Below are 19,493 nucleotides of genomic sequence, written 5' to 3'. Positions count from 1 at the left end.
TTGGTATATTGTTTTGGTATATTGTATTGGTATATTGTATTGGTATATTGTATTGGTATATTGTTTTGGTATATTGTATTGGTATATTGTTTTGGTATATTGTTTTGGTATATTGTTTTGGTATACTGTATTGGTATATTGTTTTGGTATATTGTATTGGTATATTGTATTGGTATACTGTATTGGTATACTGTTTTGGTATACTGTTTTGGTATATTGTATTGGTATATTGTATTGGTATATTGTTTTGGTATATTGTTTTGGTATATTGTATTGGTATATTGTTTTGGTATATTGTATTGGTATATTGTTTTGGTATATTGTATTGGTATATTGTTTTGGTATAATGTTTTAGTATATTGTATTGGTATATTGTTTTGGTATATTGTATTGGTATATTGTTTTGGTATATTGTTTTGGTATATTGTTTTGGTATATTGTATTGGTATATTGTATTGGTATATTGTTTTGGTATATTGTATTGGTATATTGTTTTGGTATATTGTTTTGGTATATTGTATTGGTATATTGTATTTGGTATATTGTATTTGGTATATTGTATTGGGATATTGTTTTGGTATACTGTATTTGGTATATTGTATTGGTATATTGTATTGGTATACTGTATTTGGTATATTGTATTGGTATATTGTATTGGTATACTGTATTTGGTATATTGTATTGGTATACTGTATTTGGTATATTGTATTGGTATATTGTTTTGGTATATTCCCGGCTGCAGTTGGCCTCATCAACAGGCCGGGACGCCCCCCCCTCGATTTTACTTAATTTATTTCCTAGTTTTTTTTAATTATTTTTGTATTCACTTTTAAGAGATTTGGCATTGTTTGTTACCTCAAATTCAACATTTCCTACAACACAATAAAAGATGTTATCTTGGTGAATTGTGTCGACTGGATAAGTGATTTGCGATCACAAGTCTGTTCTAATATTGGTGATCCTCTTTCCCCCGTTACCTCAAAGGATGCCTGAGGCCAGCTTGGAACTTGGAGTGTTAGAAGTCACGTTAGAAGTTTATAGAATTAATAAAATTCAACATTCACATTAGAAATCTTTTGGTAAACTGAGCTTTTGGATAGTATCACATATTATTTAGTTTAAGATGACTAAACTGGTTAAAGGTTATTATAGGAACTAGTGTTTTAAGTTCACTGTACTTGATAATTAAATATGGCGCAACTAAAATGTTATTTTATGATTTTTTCATTTTCAAATTCTAAGTAATCTAATTTTGTCAAGATGTTGCATTATGAAAAGCATGCGGTTTTACATAGATAGAATACATTTACAATGAATACATTTGAAGTATTGCGGTGGTGCAGGAGTGAATGTGTTTCTGAACAGGGGAGTGATGTGTTCCCTCTCTTCTGCGCTCACCTTTACATTTACATTTACATTTTAGTCATTTAGCAGAGGCTTTTATCCAAAGCGACTTACAATGTATACACATTTTACATTTACACTGATGGCACACTGCACATCAGGAGCAATTAGGGGTTCAGTGTCTTGCTCAAGGACGCTTCGACAGGGAATCGAACTAGCAACCTTTTGATTACTAAACGACTTCTCTACCTCCTGTACCACTGTCGCTCACCTGCGGCGGAGGTCCTCAGCGATGGCAGCGCAGCAGCTGAACAGGTAGGCACGCAGTGACTGCAGTCTCTGCCGGAGCGTCAGCACGTTGGCCAGTGGCTCACAGTGCTGGTACAGACAGGGGTTCAGCAGCTGGATGTCTACCAGGGGCTCCTCATACACAAACTCCAGGAACTCCTTAGCCTGCTTGGACACCTGAGGATCACCACAGAACAGAAACACAGCCATACATCATTGCAAAAAACAAAACTACTGCATTGATATGATATCATGATGTATGGATGAGAATGAACAAGAAATGACTTTATTTTTGCAAATGAATGAGACCCCTCTAATTACTCGAGTCTGTGTTATTCCATCAAATGGAATTTTAATAAAAACAACCTATAGTCATACAGTACGCATACCAAATACAACCCCTCTTCCAGAAAGGTTGGGATTAATACAATGTTAATAATAATAATAATTATTATAAAATGATTACCATAAGATTATATATTATAACAACAATTTAAACATAAACAGTATACAGAGAACATATTTGAACTCTTAGCACTGACCCCTGGACAGGCCATTTAAGTCCAATATTGATGTGAAGTTGAAATAGGCAAGGCAAATTTATTTATATTCAGTGGTGCTAGAAAGTTTGTGAACCCTTTAGAATTGTCTGTATATCTGCAAAAATTTGATCTGAAATGTGATCATATCTTCATTTAAGTCTGAACATTTGATAAAGTGAACGCAGTTCAACAAAAAACACAGAAAACATTCTTTTATTATTTATTTATTGAGCAAAATGATCAAACATTAAATGCCTTGTTGGAAAAAGTGTGAACCCTCACTTTCAGTAGCTGGTGTGACCTCCCTGAGCAGCAATAACCTCATCCAAACATTTTCTGTAACTGTGAATCAGTCCCATACATCGGCTTGGAGGAGTTTTCACACATTCATCCTTACAAAACTGCTTTAACTTTCCACAACATTTCAATATGATTAAGGTCTGGACTTTGACTTGGCCATTCCAAAACAAAACATTTCTTCTTCTTTAACCATTCTTTGGTAGACTTACTTGTGTGTTTAGGGTCGTTGTCTTGCTGCAAGATCCATCTTCTGTTGAGCTTCGGTTCACAAACAGACACCCTGACATTCTCCTGTAGTACTTGCTGGTACAATCCAGAATTCATAGTTCCGTCAATGATGGCAAGCCGTTCGGGTCTCAAGGCAGCAAAGCAGCCCCGAACCATGATCCTGCCACCACCGTGCTTCACGGTTGGGATCAGGTTCTTATGTTGGAATACAGTGTTTGTTTTTCGCCAAACATACCAAACATTTAAACCAAAAAGTTCTATTGTTCTACAGAACATTCTTCCAAAAGCCTTCTGATTCATCTATGTGGTCTTTAGCAAACTTTAGACGGGCAGCAATGTTCTTCTTGGAGAGTAGTGGCTTCCTCCTTGCTCTTCTGCCATGCACACCATGCTTGTTCAGTGTTTGCCTGACGGTGGACTCATTAACACTGACATTAGCTGACGCAAGAAAGGCCTGGGGTTCTTTGTGACCTCCTGGAATATTATACGTCTTGCTCTTGGAATGATTTTTGCTGGACGACCACTCCTTGGGAGAGAACAATGGTGCTGCATTTCCACAGTGGATTGGTGGAGCCCAAACTGTTTAGAGATGGTTCTGACAGTGGATTGGTGGAGCCCAAACTGTTTGGAGATGGTTCTGACAGTGGATTGGTGGAGCCCAAACTGTTTGGAGATGGTTCTGTAACCTTTTCCAGCCTGCTGAGCATCGACAACTTGTTTTCTGAGCTCCCTGGAATCTCCTTTGATCGAGCCATGGCACACTTCCACAAAGAATTTTTAATTTTAAATTTTTGTTGAAATGGGTTTATCAAGTTTTAGGATGTAGATGGCTCACAATTTTTCTAAATGGTTCACAATTTTTCTAGCACCACTGTAGCATATTTCATACACAGAGGTAAATCAGTGTGCTCTACATAAAAATCAAAAGGAAAGATAAAGACAAAGTGCTGAAGAGTGAAAAACAAAGTTTCAAATATATAATTAAAAGAGAGTACAAAGTACATACCTACACTAGAATAAAATGTGATTAAAAGTTATATGATTAAAAGATACATAATTACAAGAAAGTACATGAAGTAGAATAAAAACACAGTGGAGTAGCTCCAACTGTGGGGTTCTTTCTTTCAGAACACCAAATAAGGAGTGACTACAGGTCTACTTCCATAATTCAAGTGCGGTAAGAATACAGTGACCTACACAATGCACTTCCATGTCAAGTTAGTGGTTTTAATGCAAGATGTTTTTCGAAAATATGAGTGCACAACATTCTGAGTGGCAGCTGCAGAGACAACAACACAGCTTACTGCTATCTGCTGAATCAGAGTAACTTATTGGATTTGTGTCAGCTGCAAATTAATCAAGGTTTGCAGATCAAACTCAATCGTATAAATATATAATATGACCAGGTCTTGGAAAGAGCCAGTGTTGGTGCAGTATAATTCCAACCGACATAAAGTTCTATAAAGCCAAGATGTTTGATTTAAAGCCACTGAAAACTATTTCAAAATTACCTGAGACCACCAGAAATCTGTCTATTCAAAACCTAGCATTAATGCTTAAAGATTTGTTTTGAAGGCTATTATCCTGATCAATGATCAACCTTTGTTGTGTGACAGCCAGTTGCACGTTTTACTGAATGAAGGACTGTATACTGCATGAAGCACACCTGGGCCCACCGTGCTTTGCACTTTTAAATCTTTCCCCATTCTGTAGCCTGGATCTCTCTCTCTCTCTCTCTCTCTCTCTCTCTCTCTTTCTCTCTTCTCTCTTCCTCTCATCTCTCTCTCTCTCTTCTCTCTTTCTCTCTTCTCTCCTCTTCTCTCTCTCTTGTCTTTCTTATCTCTCTCTTTCTTCTCTCTCTCTTTCTTCGCTCTCTCTCTTTCTTCTCTCTCTCTCTCTCTCTCCGTTCTCTCTCTCACGTTTCCTTCCTTTGCAGGAGACTTCTTCTCCCCAGGAGGCCGAATGGCAGTTTGGTTTTGTTCCTTTATTTTTTGTAACTTTTGTTGAACTTAGCCTGTGTTAAATCCCATTCTTCAGTCAAGCTGTTGTTTGTGTCCCATTTCAGACCCTCTACAAGTGTTTGAAGTACTTTTACATAGGCCAGTTCATATCCTAGTTCTCTGAAACATAAGCTCATTGAACAAACATCACACAAAAACATTTAACAAACCACAAATCCCCCTGCTTTCTTTCAAATACTAACATACAGTTACCTTGTATCTGTTTGTGTCCCAGTTGTGAAGCAATCGTGCAGGTATTATGAACAAGTTGTCCTGGTGACAGTTTTGGCAGTAATACCGTCCACTATAGCAGCAAACCTTGGCTTTTTCTTCTGATAACCCCACTGGTCTTTGACAGCCTATAGAGAATACAAAAACATATAAGATAACTCTCTGAAGCATAAGTCAGTCTGATGAAAATATGACACATACTATTCTAGGCTTCAATTACATATCCACTACATCCAGACATTTTGACATGCAGGGAGTATTATACACTAAACTGTACAGTCAGTGATTTCACCATACTAAGTGTTATGTAGGGTACAGTCAGTGATTTCACCATACTACGTGTTATGTAGGGTACAGTCAGTGATTTACATTTACATTTAGTCATTTAGCAGACGCTTTTCTCCAAAGCGACGTACAAGGGAGAGAATAGTCAAGCTACGAGCAATAGAACCTGGCGTAACAATAAATAAATAGTACTTTACCTAAGAAATATAACAAAATGAAATAAAAAGAAAAAAAGAAGTGCAGAAATGTAACTGCTGTAATTGCAAGTTACGCACTAGTCGAAGTGCCACTTAGGACGGGAAGTGCTCTCTGAAGAGTTGATTTCACCATACTACGTGGTCTGTAGGCTGCCGTGGCATGGAGGACAGTACCCTTGTAAGTATATACGATGGCAGTTAATGTAGCTATGGTAGTTGGATGTGCTTTGAAACGGATTAAAGTAATGTCAGGATTTGCACATGTTATGTGCATTTAAGTGGTCATATGTCTCATCCTCACCTTTTATGAGGTGACCACATTCTTAGCTCTTGTGGCAGCTTTTTTTGTGCCTTTTTTCAATGGCAAGATTATGGCAACTGAGTCTATAATTGGTAAGGAAGTGTCTGTTTAGCATGTTGGACAGTTGCTAAATGATAAGCAATGTATACCTTTTACTACATTCAAAACCCAGTTGACAAAAAATGGTTTTGTTTTAACAGGAAAGATCCTCACCATGACTCACCAATGGGTAACTACCCAATTCAGCCATTTGGTGTTTATTTTAGTGGCCCAAGCAAGGAGAGAATTATCTTGTAATTCAAAATTAGTATCATCATTGTAACGCCACAAGTGTAATTACCACCAACTGCTACTAGAGGTTGCAATAAAATGCTTGATACAAATGCTGAGTTGGATATTCTACGAATATGGTGAATTTCCATCAATAAGCAATGCAAGGCAAGTTTCTTTTTATCTAAAGTAGGACTCTAGTAGGAGAGTCTCCTACTAGCTCATTTTAGTTTTAGTTTTTTTGTGTTCTTATGTCTTCATTTCATGCCATAAAGATCATCTGATTTCACAAATGTCTGATAACCTTCACAACTATACTTATATGGTCATTCCATCCATGCTAGAATGTTATTGAAATGAATTAAGTTAATAAAATGTCCTGCCTTGGTTTGAATAGTTCACAAAATCATCTTGTCAATATTCAGAACAGTATTCATGAGTAGTCCTGTACATTTGTTGTTTGGTTTAAAAAACAGATACAAGAAATCAGAATTGTGCCTGCTATGTAAAGATAGCTTTGAATCCAACTGAAATCTCTGACATGACATGAAAACTGCTGTTCACTGATGTTCTCTCTTTCTTTGGCAAGATCTGAGAAAGTGAGCTAGATTGACTAGACTTTTGCAAAGCACATTTTAATATAATTTACAAACCACTGACTGTATAACAGTATATCTAAATTTGAAACAACTGCAGGAGAACACTTTCAGAAGGCAATACAATGGGTCACGCCAGGATTGTGATGTGTACCCTTTGACCTTTAGCACAAGAAACAATGGAAAAGACTGGATACCTGCACACCTGAAGTTCTGGGCAGTCAGGCCCTTCTCCACAGCCAAACAGGTAAGGATGCTTAGGAAGCTGGCGGTGTCTGACTGGTGATTGGCTTCCTGAACATCTCCATGGAGCCCCTCTTGAGTCTCGGTCGGAAGAGCAGGCCTGCTATCCTCTCCCCAGGAGCCCTGTGTCCTCTGTGCAGCTACTGCAGAACGCAGGGCCTCCACCCAACCCTGCGCCTTTGGCTCATTGGCTGCCTGCAGACAGAGTACCTCATCTGCAAAGACTGCCTGGAAGCGTTCACAACCACCTTCCTCAGATGCGTCATGCTGCACAGCAAGGCAGGACGCAAGAGGATATTGGAGCACTGGTTCAGACACACAATTTTTATCCTCAGTTGGGAAAGCTTGCAGATGGGTATGTGTGAGCACAAAGTTAAAAGCTCTCCAGTTGTTAAGGTCACTGAGTTGTTGTAACTGGCCTACCTTGAGGACACTGGTGCAATGTTCTGTGAACAGAGGCAAGGTGGTAGGGCGCTTGGTAGTAGGGAACTGTGTCACAAATGTGGCTGAAGCAGACGCTTCAAAGGCAGTTCTACTGGAAGAGGCCAGGTCTTTATGTGGTCGGGTGGCCATTACACACTCCCACAACAACCGGCTCCAGTCTTGTGCCTCCCATTGGCAAGAGGCACGAAGCTGCAGGCGAGTACTGTTAAAAAAGAGCGCCTCAAGCACATGTCCATCTTGGCCTTGCAAAGGACCAACTGCCTGGCAGTGAGAGAGCGAGAACGCAGTGCAGAGCTGCCTGTTGCCACTACTGTCTAGGCTGTACAAGCGCAGTTCACAGTTGGTAAGTTCCACGTGACAGGAAGTCCAGTGGCCCCTCGGACCCTCCCTCTGGTCCAGCTCCCCCTGTTTAACCAAACTGGAAGGCCATTCTGGATGTGCTGGAAGAGAAAACAGATACTTCAATTATGGAGAGAGAAAAAAAAAGAGAGACACTTAACTAGGAAGTAAACCGTAAAGAGCAACTTCAAAATGTAACAACATTCAATTAAATTGTATCTATCTAGCGCCAAAATGATACAATTGTCTCAAGGCGCTTTACAGAGCCCAGTGCCTGGTCCCCCTTAGAGCAAGCACAATTGAATGAATGAACTTCACATGAGCAGCCGGCAGGAAGGAGGAGGAACAGCTCTTTGAGTCAGCGGTGAGCAGCAGATCATCAGCAGATCATCATTTAAGGAGGGCAGACTCAGTGCTGTGTATAGCACAGAACCCAAACTGGTACACGTCAAGGATCCTATTCTCAGTCAAATACATTTTTAACTGATTTAAGTGCCTTCTTAAGAGCTTAGAGATGAGTCTGAAATTGGATGGGGAATTGGGTATCCAGATTAGGCTTTTTTGTTTTTAGCAAAAGTTGCACCACCGCATTAAAAAAAACTTGAGGTACAACTGCAGACACCAATGATTTTTTTCTGATGTCAAGCACACTACTAACCACAACATGACTTGACTATTCTCTCCCTTGTACGTCGCTTTGGACAAAAGCGTCTGCTAAATGATTAAATGTAAATGTAAACATGAAACGCCTCATTTAACCCCGCACAGCCTATCGGGACCATTCCAATCAGGAGAAAAATATCCTGGCAGTTGGGCCTCTAGGAGATGCCTTGCTCATTACAATTCATTTGTTGAGTAGCGCCATGATGTGAATAGTGAATGATGTGAGTAGTGAATGATGTTCAATGCAAAAATCTATCACTTCACTAGCCGAAATCTTGGGATGTGCACTACATTTCGTGAATTTTGTTCATAGGGGGCACTGCAACTGACATTTCAATATCTCAAGCACTGCTTAAGCTAAAACTTGGATATTTGGTGTGCTTATACTTGGCTACATTTACACATATCTACTAAAGTACCATTTGGCTCTCTCAACAAAATGGTTACTGATGGCCAATCGAAATTCTGCAGCAAATACATGCCAGTGTGAATGGCCAATCTTAAAGGCATTTGGTAGGCTCATTAATAATGGCATAGAGAAGCTATTTACCCAATTTCAAACTATTTCAAACCATCAAAAACAATTCGCTACAACAAGTTACACCATGTTTTCCTCTTCCTTTGACATTATTGGGTCAATCTTCAAAATTCATTTTGACTCTAAATCCTTACAAAACATTTACAAAATAATTCAATCTTTCACTACTTGGGGCAGTTTCACATTATGCTTTGAACCCAATGATTGCTGCTTGTGGCTATTTTTTTTTTACACTGACTTCACATTTACACTTTCAGTGTACAGCTGACGCAATCACAAAGTAAAGGTCCTTACATTTATGTAAAGCTAAGGGTCTTTCTTATTTAGTGCTTTTTCAGTAAATAACCTTGGTTTATTGATCCAAAGGATTGGTAGGGTCTGAAATTTAAATGAGCCAAAATGTGTGAAAGGTAAGTAACTGCACATTACTTTGACACTACTATAAACTCTGTCTTCACACTATGTCTGCGTCATCACGATCAATACTTTCCTGAAAAACCTGTCGTATGCATTCTGACATGTCTTCTGCCCTCTGGTGGATTATCTGTGCACTGTAGGCAGTAGCTATATCCAAAATGTCTCCCTTCATGTAGTAACTCAAGTATTTGTCAGGGAAATCTTTGTCAATTTGGAAAAAGTTACAGTGAGAATATAATTTACATTGTAACTAATATTTCAATAGAAAAATGTACTGTATTGAAGCAACTTATTATTACTTAATATTTCATATTTTATTTTGTAGTTAAATCATGTTGAAAATGGATGTATCAAATATGATACAGCAGGTATGTAAGGTAACTATATCAAGTATGAAACAAGTATTTTAGGCAATTTATCTGTAAATCTCTCTATTTTCATTGTATTGCAATTCATGACGCTGACAGAAAGACTCTCAGCAACTCTTTGATGAGACGAAACTTTGTATATGAACTATGAAGAAAAATAACCAACCCACAATAAATATTCACTCCATTGATCTTCTCAGCAATTCACATGAAATATTCCAAAATGTTCCAAATGCCATGAACAATATTTGTTTTTGTTTCTAAAATAAACAAAAAGTGATAAATAAATTGCCATAAAGGGTTGACGTATCAAAATGTTTTGGCTACAATTGGATGTGTCAGTCTTTGTATGTCGCTTTGGATTAAAGCTTCTGCTAAATACCTGAACTTTACCTTTGCCATTATTTCCTAGTTTCACTTAATTCTTCTCATTCTCTCACTTTATGTGGTGGTCATATTATACACAGCTAAGCTGTACCTCTAATTTTACTACAAAATAACAGAATATAAAAGACACTGACACATGTTTTGAAAAATATATATTTATGTATGTATGTCTCAAACAAAAAGACATTAAATAACCAGGAACAACTCTACAAGCAAGCAATCAGTGACTTGGACTACTAGTTTAACATGGAAAAGCATACTTTATTAACAAAATCAGGTAATACAAGGTAACACAAAAAAAGAATACAAGCAATTTCATGTATTATACAACACTTCAGTACAATATATTAAATTAGATTTTAATATATTACAAATATCTTTTGCATAAACAGAGAGCAATAAAAAGACACAGACAGAGTGGGTTGGGGGTGATTGACAGTAGACACAAGAGATCTAATCTCCAAACTCGTCACCTTCGGCAAAGTGCCACACAAAGGAAGCAATTTCAATCACTAACTAAACAAAACCTTTTACCTTTACACTCTGGGCTCTCCCCCTCAAATGTTCTGTTACAAAAACAGCTTTTTCTTGTCTCCAACAGTACAGTATCATGAGCCATATGAAATAATGACGACAACAACAACAACAACAGGTAAGCTGTTGGAGCTGCTGAAGTCTGTGATTGCAGAAATTGCATCTACAGAAATCCCTGGCAGCTGACAAGCTAGATATTTCCTAAAATGTAGCTGACTATACCTAGCCGACCTATGTCCTGGTGTTGTATTAGTTGACAATCCTGAAATAAAAGAAAACTATTGGGGACGGCAACGTCAACAAAGTGGAAGAAAAGTGTTTTCCCCATTTCTGTTTTTGAAGAAAACTTCATGCATTTGATCTGATCTGACCAGTCGACACTGCCCATGTTTTTATTGTAATCATTACTTATGGTAGGCTAGCAAACTACTTCCCTGTACCAGACTCTATCCTTTCTTACAAATCTTCTGTATTGACTTCTGTTTAATTCTTAGCATTGTGGAAAATGGACAGGCACGTGTGTCCTTCCACTGGACCACTAAAACATCTCCCTCTATTCTACACCACCTCATGTCCTATCTCTCTTATCTTTAAAATCAACTGGAAATTGCCTGCGACTACCCTTACACATACCACACAACCTTGGCTCCACCCCATAAGCCTGAACATGGAGACGTATAGAAATGAACAAACCAAACTGTGAGACATACTGTATGTCTTTAAATGGTTGCACCAGCTCTTCATCAACTTTAGAGGCAAAATCAGGTATACACCCATCACAACTACCTGCGTAAACATTAAAATCTAAAGTATAGCCTGAATGTGACATTGCAATTTGAAACACCAAGGAGTTGGTTTTCCCCTAATATAAATCCAGATCGACCTTTTGACTTAACCATGTTCTCATCTACAATAATATGTTGGCTTGTCTGAAAAAGCTGTTGACATTTAGTTTTGAGGTGGTCCATTAAATAACACAACTTCCTAAGATCATTTTTGGTCACAGGATGTTCATTATGAATAGATCCCTGTGTGTATTTGTCTGTGTAGGAGAAATAGGACAGTGTCAGAGAAACATCTACCATTTCCACTGACGTGGGAACTGTCATCAAATGGCTAAGCAAACACAAAATAAAGAAATTGTCAAATAAGAATATTAATAGGTAGGAATGTGCGTGCGCGTGTACACACACAGAAGATGACAGGAGATCACTCTGCTCTTCCTCCTCCTCCTCATCTTCCTCCTCGCTCAGCAACTGCCTATCCAAGTACTCCTCTTCAATGTCCATCCCTTCATGATCCAGAGCTCATCAGCAGTGAGCTGCCTCCTGCCCCCGAGTGATCCCAGCAGCTGCACATACTGACTCTTCTCTCCATCCATGCCTCCTGCCCCCGAGTGATCCCAGCAGCTGCACATACTGACTCTTCTCTCCATCCATCTAAAAAAAAAGAAAATTAAAAACACAAGGATTTGTGAGCAAGTTATCTTGTTTTATTAAAAGATCACATCCACGTTCATTGTTTTACATCACTAACCATGGTTCTTTTCACTAAAAGCATGGTCATTGGAGGGCTGACAGAATGCTTGGGGAAGTTTGTGTTGAACACTTAGCTAAACGTGATGACCTAAGGCCAGGACAGGGATGATGCAATTCAGGTGAGAGGTGGTCAATGCATGGACTACTGTTTCCAGGTCCTTCTGGGATAAAAACAGCTTTAACTTGGCTGTAGTTCTAAGGTAAAAAGTAACTACTCACTGGAACAGGAACATGGAAGAAATTTTGAACCAAATTTTGCAAATGAACAGACAGGGGACCAAGCACATTGCTTAGGCTAGTGACTCGGAGGTCCAAATATAAGTACTTCAGTTTTGTTTTGGTTTAGTTGATGGAAGTTCCTTGCCATCCAGTCATTTATCATCTAAACAGTTGGTTCTTCAGAGAAGGCGCTATCAGGTGTAACTGGTAAGTAAAATGTTACCAGACTATTTCGCACAAAATAGAAGAAATCTAAAAAATATCTGTACTAGTAGGTGTCTAACTTTGATTGACATATAGTAACCTAAAACAGTACATAAAGACAACTTACTGCAGTTTATAGCTTGCTAAGTTACCTGCTATCTGCTGAAATGAAAAAGCTATACGGTCCACTCACACACGCGAGAGATGCTTCTATGTCCTGTCTCACGCCAAGCCAGCCTTGAAACTACTGGTATAAATAACTAAATAGGACTGCTTTTCAAGTAATAACCTGGATAAATGGTATAAATAACAAATACAATTTATTTTTTACCTCAGTTGATCAAGTAGTTTTCCCCCTCAGACGACGTCAAGTTGAATGATATGTGATGTCTTCTTTCCAGCGTTGCAAGCAGAGTGATTTTGTAGTTTTGTAATATAAAAAAAAATACTAAGCGCCACAAACCCCTTAACCAATGAATTCACTGTTTAACATGTGATGTTTACAAGGAAGTTTTCACAGATGAAAACGGTGGCTGGACAGCACAGACATAAGATTGAACATCATCGGTACTGATCTAGAATGGCCCAGCTGCAGAAGGTTCAAAGATGAGATGGAATAAACACATTGTGACAGCCAGTGACTGATATAATATATATATATAAATAAATATTTAATATTCAGTTCAGTTTTTTATTCAACAAAATAATTTTCATCAAGTCATCACTAGAGAGTTAAGAGGAAGCTGTGTAACCTGCAGAAGGGTTATGAAAATGAATTAATTGACAAATAAAACAAAGATGTTTTTTAACATAAATAGAACCAAGAAGTAAGTAGAGACTAGTAACGCAATGTAAATCCAGTGTTTAAAAAAAAATAGCTGCACGGTATATATTAGATTTTTTCTCTATTTTGCCTTTCGTGCCTTTTTTGCCATGTGATAGAAGTCGTGTCCAGCAATTCTGGGAAAAAAGCTTGGGAAAGTCATGACTTTTTATCTTAAAGCAGCAGTATGCAGTCATTTGCCATTGGATTTCATCACAACTGGCACAGAAAGCCTATTTGCCAACTATATACGGTTCAAAGGCCTGGTTCAGACTGCCAGCCCAGATCACATTTTTGGCATACCTACACTGTCTCCAGATTGGAGGTGGTTTGAAATGCGTGAAATTAAATTAGTCTTTTGCGCCACTCACAACATGATACACAACGTGATGCACCACGTGATGCACAACGACACAGTCAAATCTAGAGTGACAGGCGTCCTTGAATTCATGCTGCTATTAGCAGAGCGCCAAAGAACTTTCATTGATTGAAAAGATAACACGGAGAACAACAGTCTGTGGACAGATGCTGAAATAAATTGTCAGCTGGCAGTTTGGGGGAGGCTTCTGTACAAGCAAAGCTGTAAGGAACCTACCGTAGTTACTGACGCCTATGTCATTACCACAGCAACCAATGCAGATAGGTTGGTGATGTTTGGACATACCAATCTGATCTGATTACTAGTAGTAGTCCGACGGCAAAACCTCCGCACTGAACATCCAAAAACTGTTGTTCAGTTTGCTTTCTGGCAAAGGGATGTTGAGCTGGCCTCTCCTGCTACCACAGGTCGCTACCTGGCAAGTGGTATCGTGGCTGCTGGTAACATTCTTTGAGCTGAAGTTACTAACTTGTTCCATTACATGGATTAAAGTGAGTTTTTTGATTGTGTATGTGTACTGAAATGTTACGTACTAAATCGCCTATATGCTTTAGAATAGAGTGTAATTATTATTTCCAGATAAATAGCTAGCGGTATGATATGAGTAAATAAATCTGAAGTAATTACGTCATTATATCATTTTGACTTAATTCACTGATTACCATACATCAAACACCATTTACTGCTTAACAATATAACAGGGGATGTGTCTTGGGTATTTAAAAAGACATGACTTGCTCCATGACAACGGAAAAAGCACTACGGTTTGTATGTCATTTCAAGTTAATTTAGGAGGAAATGACTGAACAAATAATGACTTCGTTCCGTCCAAGGCGACAGCTGTGTTACCTCTGCCAATGCTGCATGGGCATCCGAGAGCCTAGGAGTATAATGGGTACCCCTTAACATATCCTACAGTATCAGGCCTCTACCTCCCATACACAAATATCAGTTTCTTCCATGAAGAAGCACTCTTGATAAACACGGCCTAAAATCCTAAAATGCTCTCATTGTGATTTCATTTTTAATTTAAAGGGATTGTTCAGCAATGCTATTGGTTTCGATTTAACTTTATTCAAGCTCAGACCATTCAGTGTCTTTGACCAAACCTTCAGATTGCCCGCTGCCACATCAATAACAAAAGGGGATACTGTTTTGACTTCTTTTATTGTTCGTCAGGGTTATCTCGCAACCATCAAAATGACAGCCTGACGGATGTAGCTCTCAAACCCTGGACCCAGTCAGAATTAACCTTTTCAAAATATACTACGTTATTAGTTTATTATTGTTTATGGCGCTATATAAATAAAATTGAATTGAATTGAATTTAATTAGTTTATTTGAATAGAGAAAATGACCACTAGTTTGCAAAAAGCTCATGTGACTGAAGATATAAAGAGATCAATGGGAGAAGAGCACAAAGATGGAAACACAAGATAAGACTCTTACCTTCCCCTTTGGCACTGTAGGCCGCGTTCTTCAACACATTCCTGTCAAGCGCTGGCAAGCCATTATCTGTGCAGGTGGTGTAGTTCATGTCTGAGTGGGATCGGTTGTGCCCCCGCTTAAAGCCCCCATTATTACAAGCAGCGCTTTGAACAGCAAGGTCATTGGTCGACTGGGCTCGACACCTCTTGCCATGCCTATAGCCCAAGATACTGTGGGGGGACTGTTCAGTCCAGACCCAGCTTTTTAAAGCGTCTTGGTGCTGCCAAGCCCGTCGGTCCCACATCCCACTCAGTTTGCACAGTACAGACACCTCTTGTAACATATGTGGCTGGAGCTGGTCGTCTCCCGGACTACCCTCCAGGAAGTCTTCGGTGGCCTCCAGGGCAGGGCTGATATCCTCAACTTCCAAACCTTCCATCACTGCCAGACTGTCACAACAAGACAAAGCATCACAAAGAGAACACATTGTAAGTTTCTATGAAGCCAAGCAAGAAGAGCTAAGAAACTTCAAACCAGCACAGGATTCTTAAAACCAAAGTTGGTTCATTTTATGATGAACCAACAGTGCTTCCACAAAACAAGTAGGGATGGACCAATACCGACACCAGTATCGGGTATCAGGCATCGGTGCAGATGGGATTTGATGATGATTGTCGCCTTACGTAGGGAGAGTGGTGCGGACGGATCGGGGTCACTATGAATCTGGGGGGGGGGCATGTCCCCCCCGTCCCCAGTGCTATCTGCGCCCCTGGTATCAGGCCAATACTGTGCCCATCTACCTGAACTCATACTTATCCGATACCACTTCATGGTAACATTACGTTAAACACAAGGCTGCGGCCAGCAGTTTTTTTGCTGCCCTATGAGATTTGCCTGCCTGAAGGCGCTGCTAGCAGGGTTCTATGACAGACCATCAGACTCCCCTAGTGGAGACAGGTGGGTAGGACACATTGATAGAACACCGTCAGAGGCAAATAATTAAGTACTGTACTTGTATTGCTACTTGGTATCAGCAAGTACACAAATGTAAGTACTCGTACCTACAGTTACGTTCTCAAAATGTGTATTTGTAAAAATACCATTATTATTTAATAATAGCAACCCTCCAATCTATTTTAAAACTGCTAAAACAAAACCACTTTTTAAACCCTCCCACTTTTGATTACTACTGAGTACAGCAACTGAGGATCTCAGAATCCGAGGATGAATTATGAATTGAACTAATTTCACAGTTTATCAGGATTAAACACATCTATTTATACAACAGTTAGATCTGGCCAAAGAATGTCTTAATTTCTGCTTGGACAAGAGGCATTCCATGGGTGGGGATATCCTGGTAAAAAAAAATGATACAGAATTATGGCAGGTCAAGGCTGGATATTGAGTGTCTTGAATTAAGGTTAAGTGCCTGAGCTTCTGAGCACTCTTTAGAATACTATATTACATTGAACTCGTCAGGCCTCCAGAGGCAGGGTTTTATCCCATTACCTCCAGGATAGTGATGGGGTTTATTGAACTCGTCAGGCCTCCAGAGGCAGGGTTTTATCCCATTACCTCCAGGATAGTGATGGGGTTTATTAACCCCCTCGAGTCTGCAAGAATGTTCTTTCGTTAAAGTAACAGTATGCAACAATTTGCCACTTTTTGAGGTATGTTTTGAGCTACTGTTATATTGTAAACTACTTTTAACACCATCTTCAAATCCATGTGTATGGTATATGGTCATGTATTTATGTATGTATTTTTGCAGGGTGTTCTGACCCAAATCACATCACTGCTTAGTGCATAGTCTGGATGGCTAGAGGGAACCACAGGTGTGTTTATCTGTCCTTCACATGACCATATACCATCAAAGTTCATTTGAAGATGATGCTAAAAGTAGTTAACAATATAATACTGCATTCCTAACAGACTGTATTTAACAGGACGCTATGGAGCGTGAACCACCACAAGAGATGTGTGAGGTCTCATGTCCGTTAACCTGGCTATGAACGATCCTAGCCATCTTTAGCTTAGAGAGCCATCTTAACAGTTGGTAGTTGCTAGCGTGTGTAATATTAACTCATTTTAAAATGAAGTGAATATAAACTCATGCTAATATGAAGCTGCAGAGGCACCCAGAGGGTTTCTACCCATCATAGCTTTTTACCTATCCTAGCTATCTCTAGCTTAGGGAACCATGTTAACAGTTGGCAGCTGCTAGCGTGTGATGAACTCATGTTAATATGTGTGAATATGGACTTGTGAAGGAAATAGCTAGTAGCGCTGGTGTGGTCAAGACACCGGTTCGTTTTATAAAATGACATAAAATACTGTACTGTGGTTTATATACAGCACGGTTAAATAGTCAGGAAAGGACGGTTTTCAAATCTACGAGAATCTCTCAACATTTGATCAAATATGATAATCTCTTGTACCTCTGTAGGTACATTCATTTCAGACACTCGGTCATGATCTCCAAACCCTTTTGACTCGTTGAGACAAATCTCAGGAGTACACCTAGCTTTCTGAAGTCTGCTGGCCGCTTTCTATGCACTTTGCTTGACAACAGAAAACTATCAGTCCATCAGAACTGAAAGCTAGCGTAGGAAGCTCTGACAGACTTGCTGTGTATGAAATCTATTAAATTCAATGAGAAAAAATATAAGAAAAAAATGCAATGATGATTTACTGAAAGCTAGCAAGGAGTACCAAGTATTATGTGACTACATTACTACACCATAACAAATGTTAGCTGTGTATCAAATGTATTCTTTCTAACAAAGACACAATTGGCAATACAAAAAAAAGTTGTTGTTATCACCATACTGAATGCTTTCTTTGTGATTACAAAAAAATATTCAGCCTGCCAAGCAATGGCCATTTTCATCAGTTCAGAAAGGCGCACAAACTGATGATGATTGCTGGACTGTAGCTTTACTGTGCTCTACACAGTACTTCTGTACTTGCAAAGTGCTTCTTTAAACGTTCATGCTTTAATTTTGGAAGTGTTTATTAAACCTAGCTAACTAAAGAAAGACAAATTCTAAGCGTTTAATTCAACCAGATTGCTTGCGGAGCTTAGCATGCTTTTGATAGCTGGACTTTAGCTGTACTGTAGCCTACCCTAACCACCATACGCAGTACTTCTTAAAATGCTTCTATTAATGTTATTCTTATACTTTCGTGCAGCCTACTGAATGAAGATGGTCCTTCATTTATGAAGATAGAATTAATCAGGCATGAAAACGGGTCAGGGGTGAAAAAGGTGAGAAGGATATTACCCCTCTAGGGGGGTCCGGGGGCATGCTTCCCCCTAAGAAATTTTTTAATATTAAATATTTTAAAGCATCAATCTGATGCATTTAGAGATGCTTTTTTTGCCAACCTGGGGAGAGCTGGAGAAACTTAACTTCAGCCATGAGTCCAAAATTAGGGCACCACAAATGGGTTAATGTATAGCCCCCACAAGAGATGGTGGACATGCTGTAACTTAACTTGTCTACTCTTCCATCATGATTGACAGCCAGTACAATGTTATGTAATTCAAATTTTAATTTGGGCTGTCAATAGATACAAAAAAATTAACTCATTAATCTCACATTTTGAAATGCATTAATCTAAATTAATCGTGATTAAAAGTTTGTTTGACTTCTAAAGACTAAATCTTATAAATTAACGAGTAATCACATTTTAGACACTGTTGTTTAATTGTATTTTTTTTTTAACACAAAACTACACGCAGAACTGTGTTTTCAAAGAGGCTCAGGCCTATAACTCATACCTATAAAGTGCCAGCCAGGTACAGACTGTGTGCCGCGCAGGGTAGATGTTAAAATGGAAGTAGCCTGGCCGCTGCCAACATAATACGGGCACTATCAGTCCCTAAAGTGGTCAGTTTGCCACTTATCTCCCATCTGTTTGAGACGTCGATGAATTCCTCTGCACAGTCCTCCGCTGTATGTCGCGAATGTTTTTTTTAAAAAATTTTTTTACTTCCAATGCAAAATATCTCAAAAAATATCTCAACCTAAACTGCGTAAGCGTTGGTAACCTTTTCACGGACTGGTCTAGTTATTTTAGTGAAGTCGTGGAGTGTGGGTTGGCGACCATCTAACCTGGGACTGCTTTCTGTCGGGTGCTTTGCATTAAGGTGATAACTTAAAGACGAGCTGCTTCTGTGATAGCTACATTCAGCTTGACAAATGCTACATACAACTTTAGTTTTGTCGGTTGTTCCGTCATTTTTACTCTTAAACAGAAACTTTCCGCCCAACAATCCCTCTGCTCTCTCCATCTTCAACTACCGTCTCGGTCTCTCCTATTCCTGACTGCAGGCACGCGACGGTTTCGTGTCATGTGTCAATGCACATCGGAAGTAAAGTTG

General features: G+C 39.0%; 1 protein-coding gene across 3 annotated transcripts in view; it reads right to left on the bottom strand.

Moving 5' to 3' along the window:
• plekhm3 (pleckstrin homology domain containing, family M, member 3) overlaps positions 1-19,493 on the bottom strand; it is a 28,073-nt gene that overhangs the window by 6,100 nt on the left and 2,480 nt on the right. For 2 of the 3 annotated variants that reach the window (XM_031561275.2, XM_031561279.2), the window contains exons 2-5: positions 15,128-15,555; positions 6,780-7,709; positions 4,916-5,061; positions 1,616-1,809 (exon numbers count right to left, since the gene is read on the bottom strand). In XM_031561275.2, the coding sequence (XP_031417135.1) occupies positions 1,616-1,809; positions 4,916-5,061; positions 6,780-7,709; positions 15,128-15,555 (1,698 nt within the window). The remainder of the gene's footprint in view (positions 1-1,615; positions 1,810-4,915; positions 5,062-6,779; positions 7,710-15,127; positions 15,556-19,493) is intronic. The other variant, XM_031561285.2, reaches the window with a different exon arrangement.

The sequence above is a fragment of the Clupea harengus genome, chromosome 2, assembly GCF_900700415.2.
Source record: "Clupea harengus chromosome 2, Ch_v2.0.2, whole genome shotgun sequence".
In the NCBI taxonomy this organism is placed as follows: Eukaryota; Metazoa; Chordata; class Actinopteri; order Clupeiformes; family Clupeidae; genus Clupea; species Clupea harengus.
This window is presented reverse-complemented; position numbering and strand designations above follow the sequence as displayed.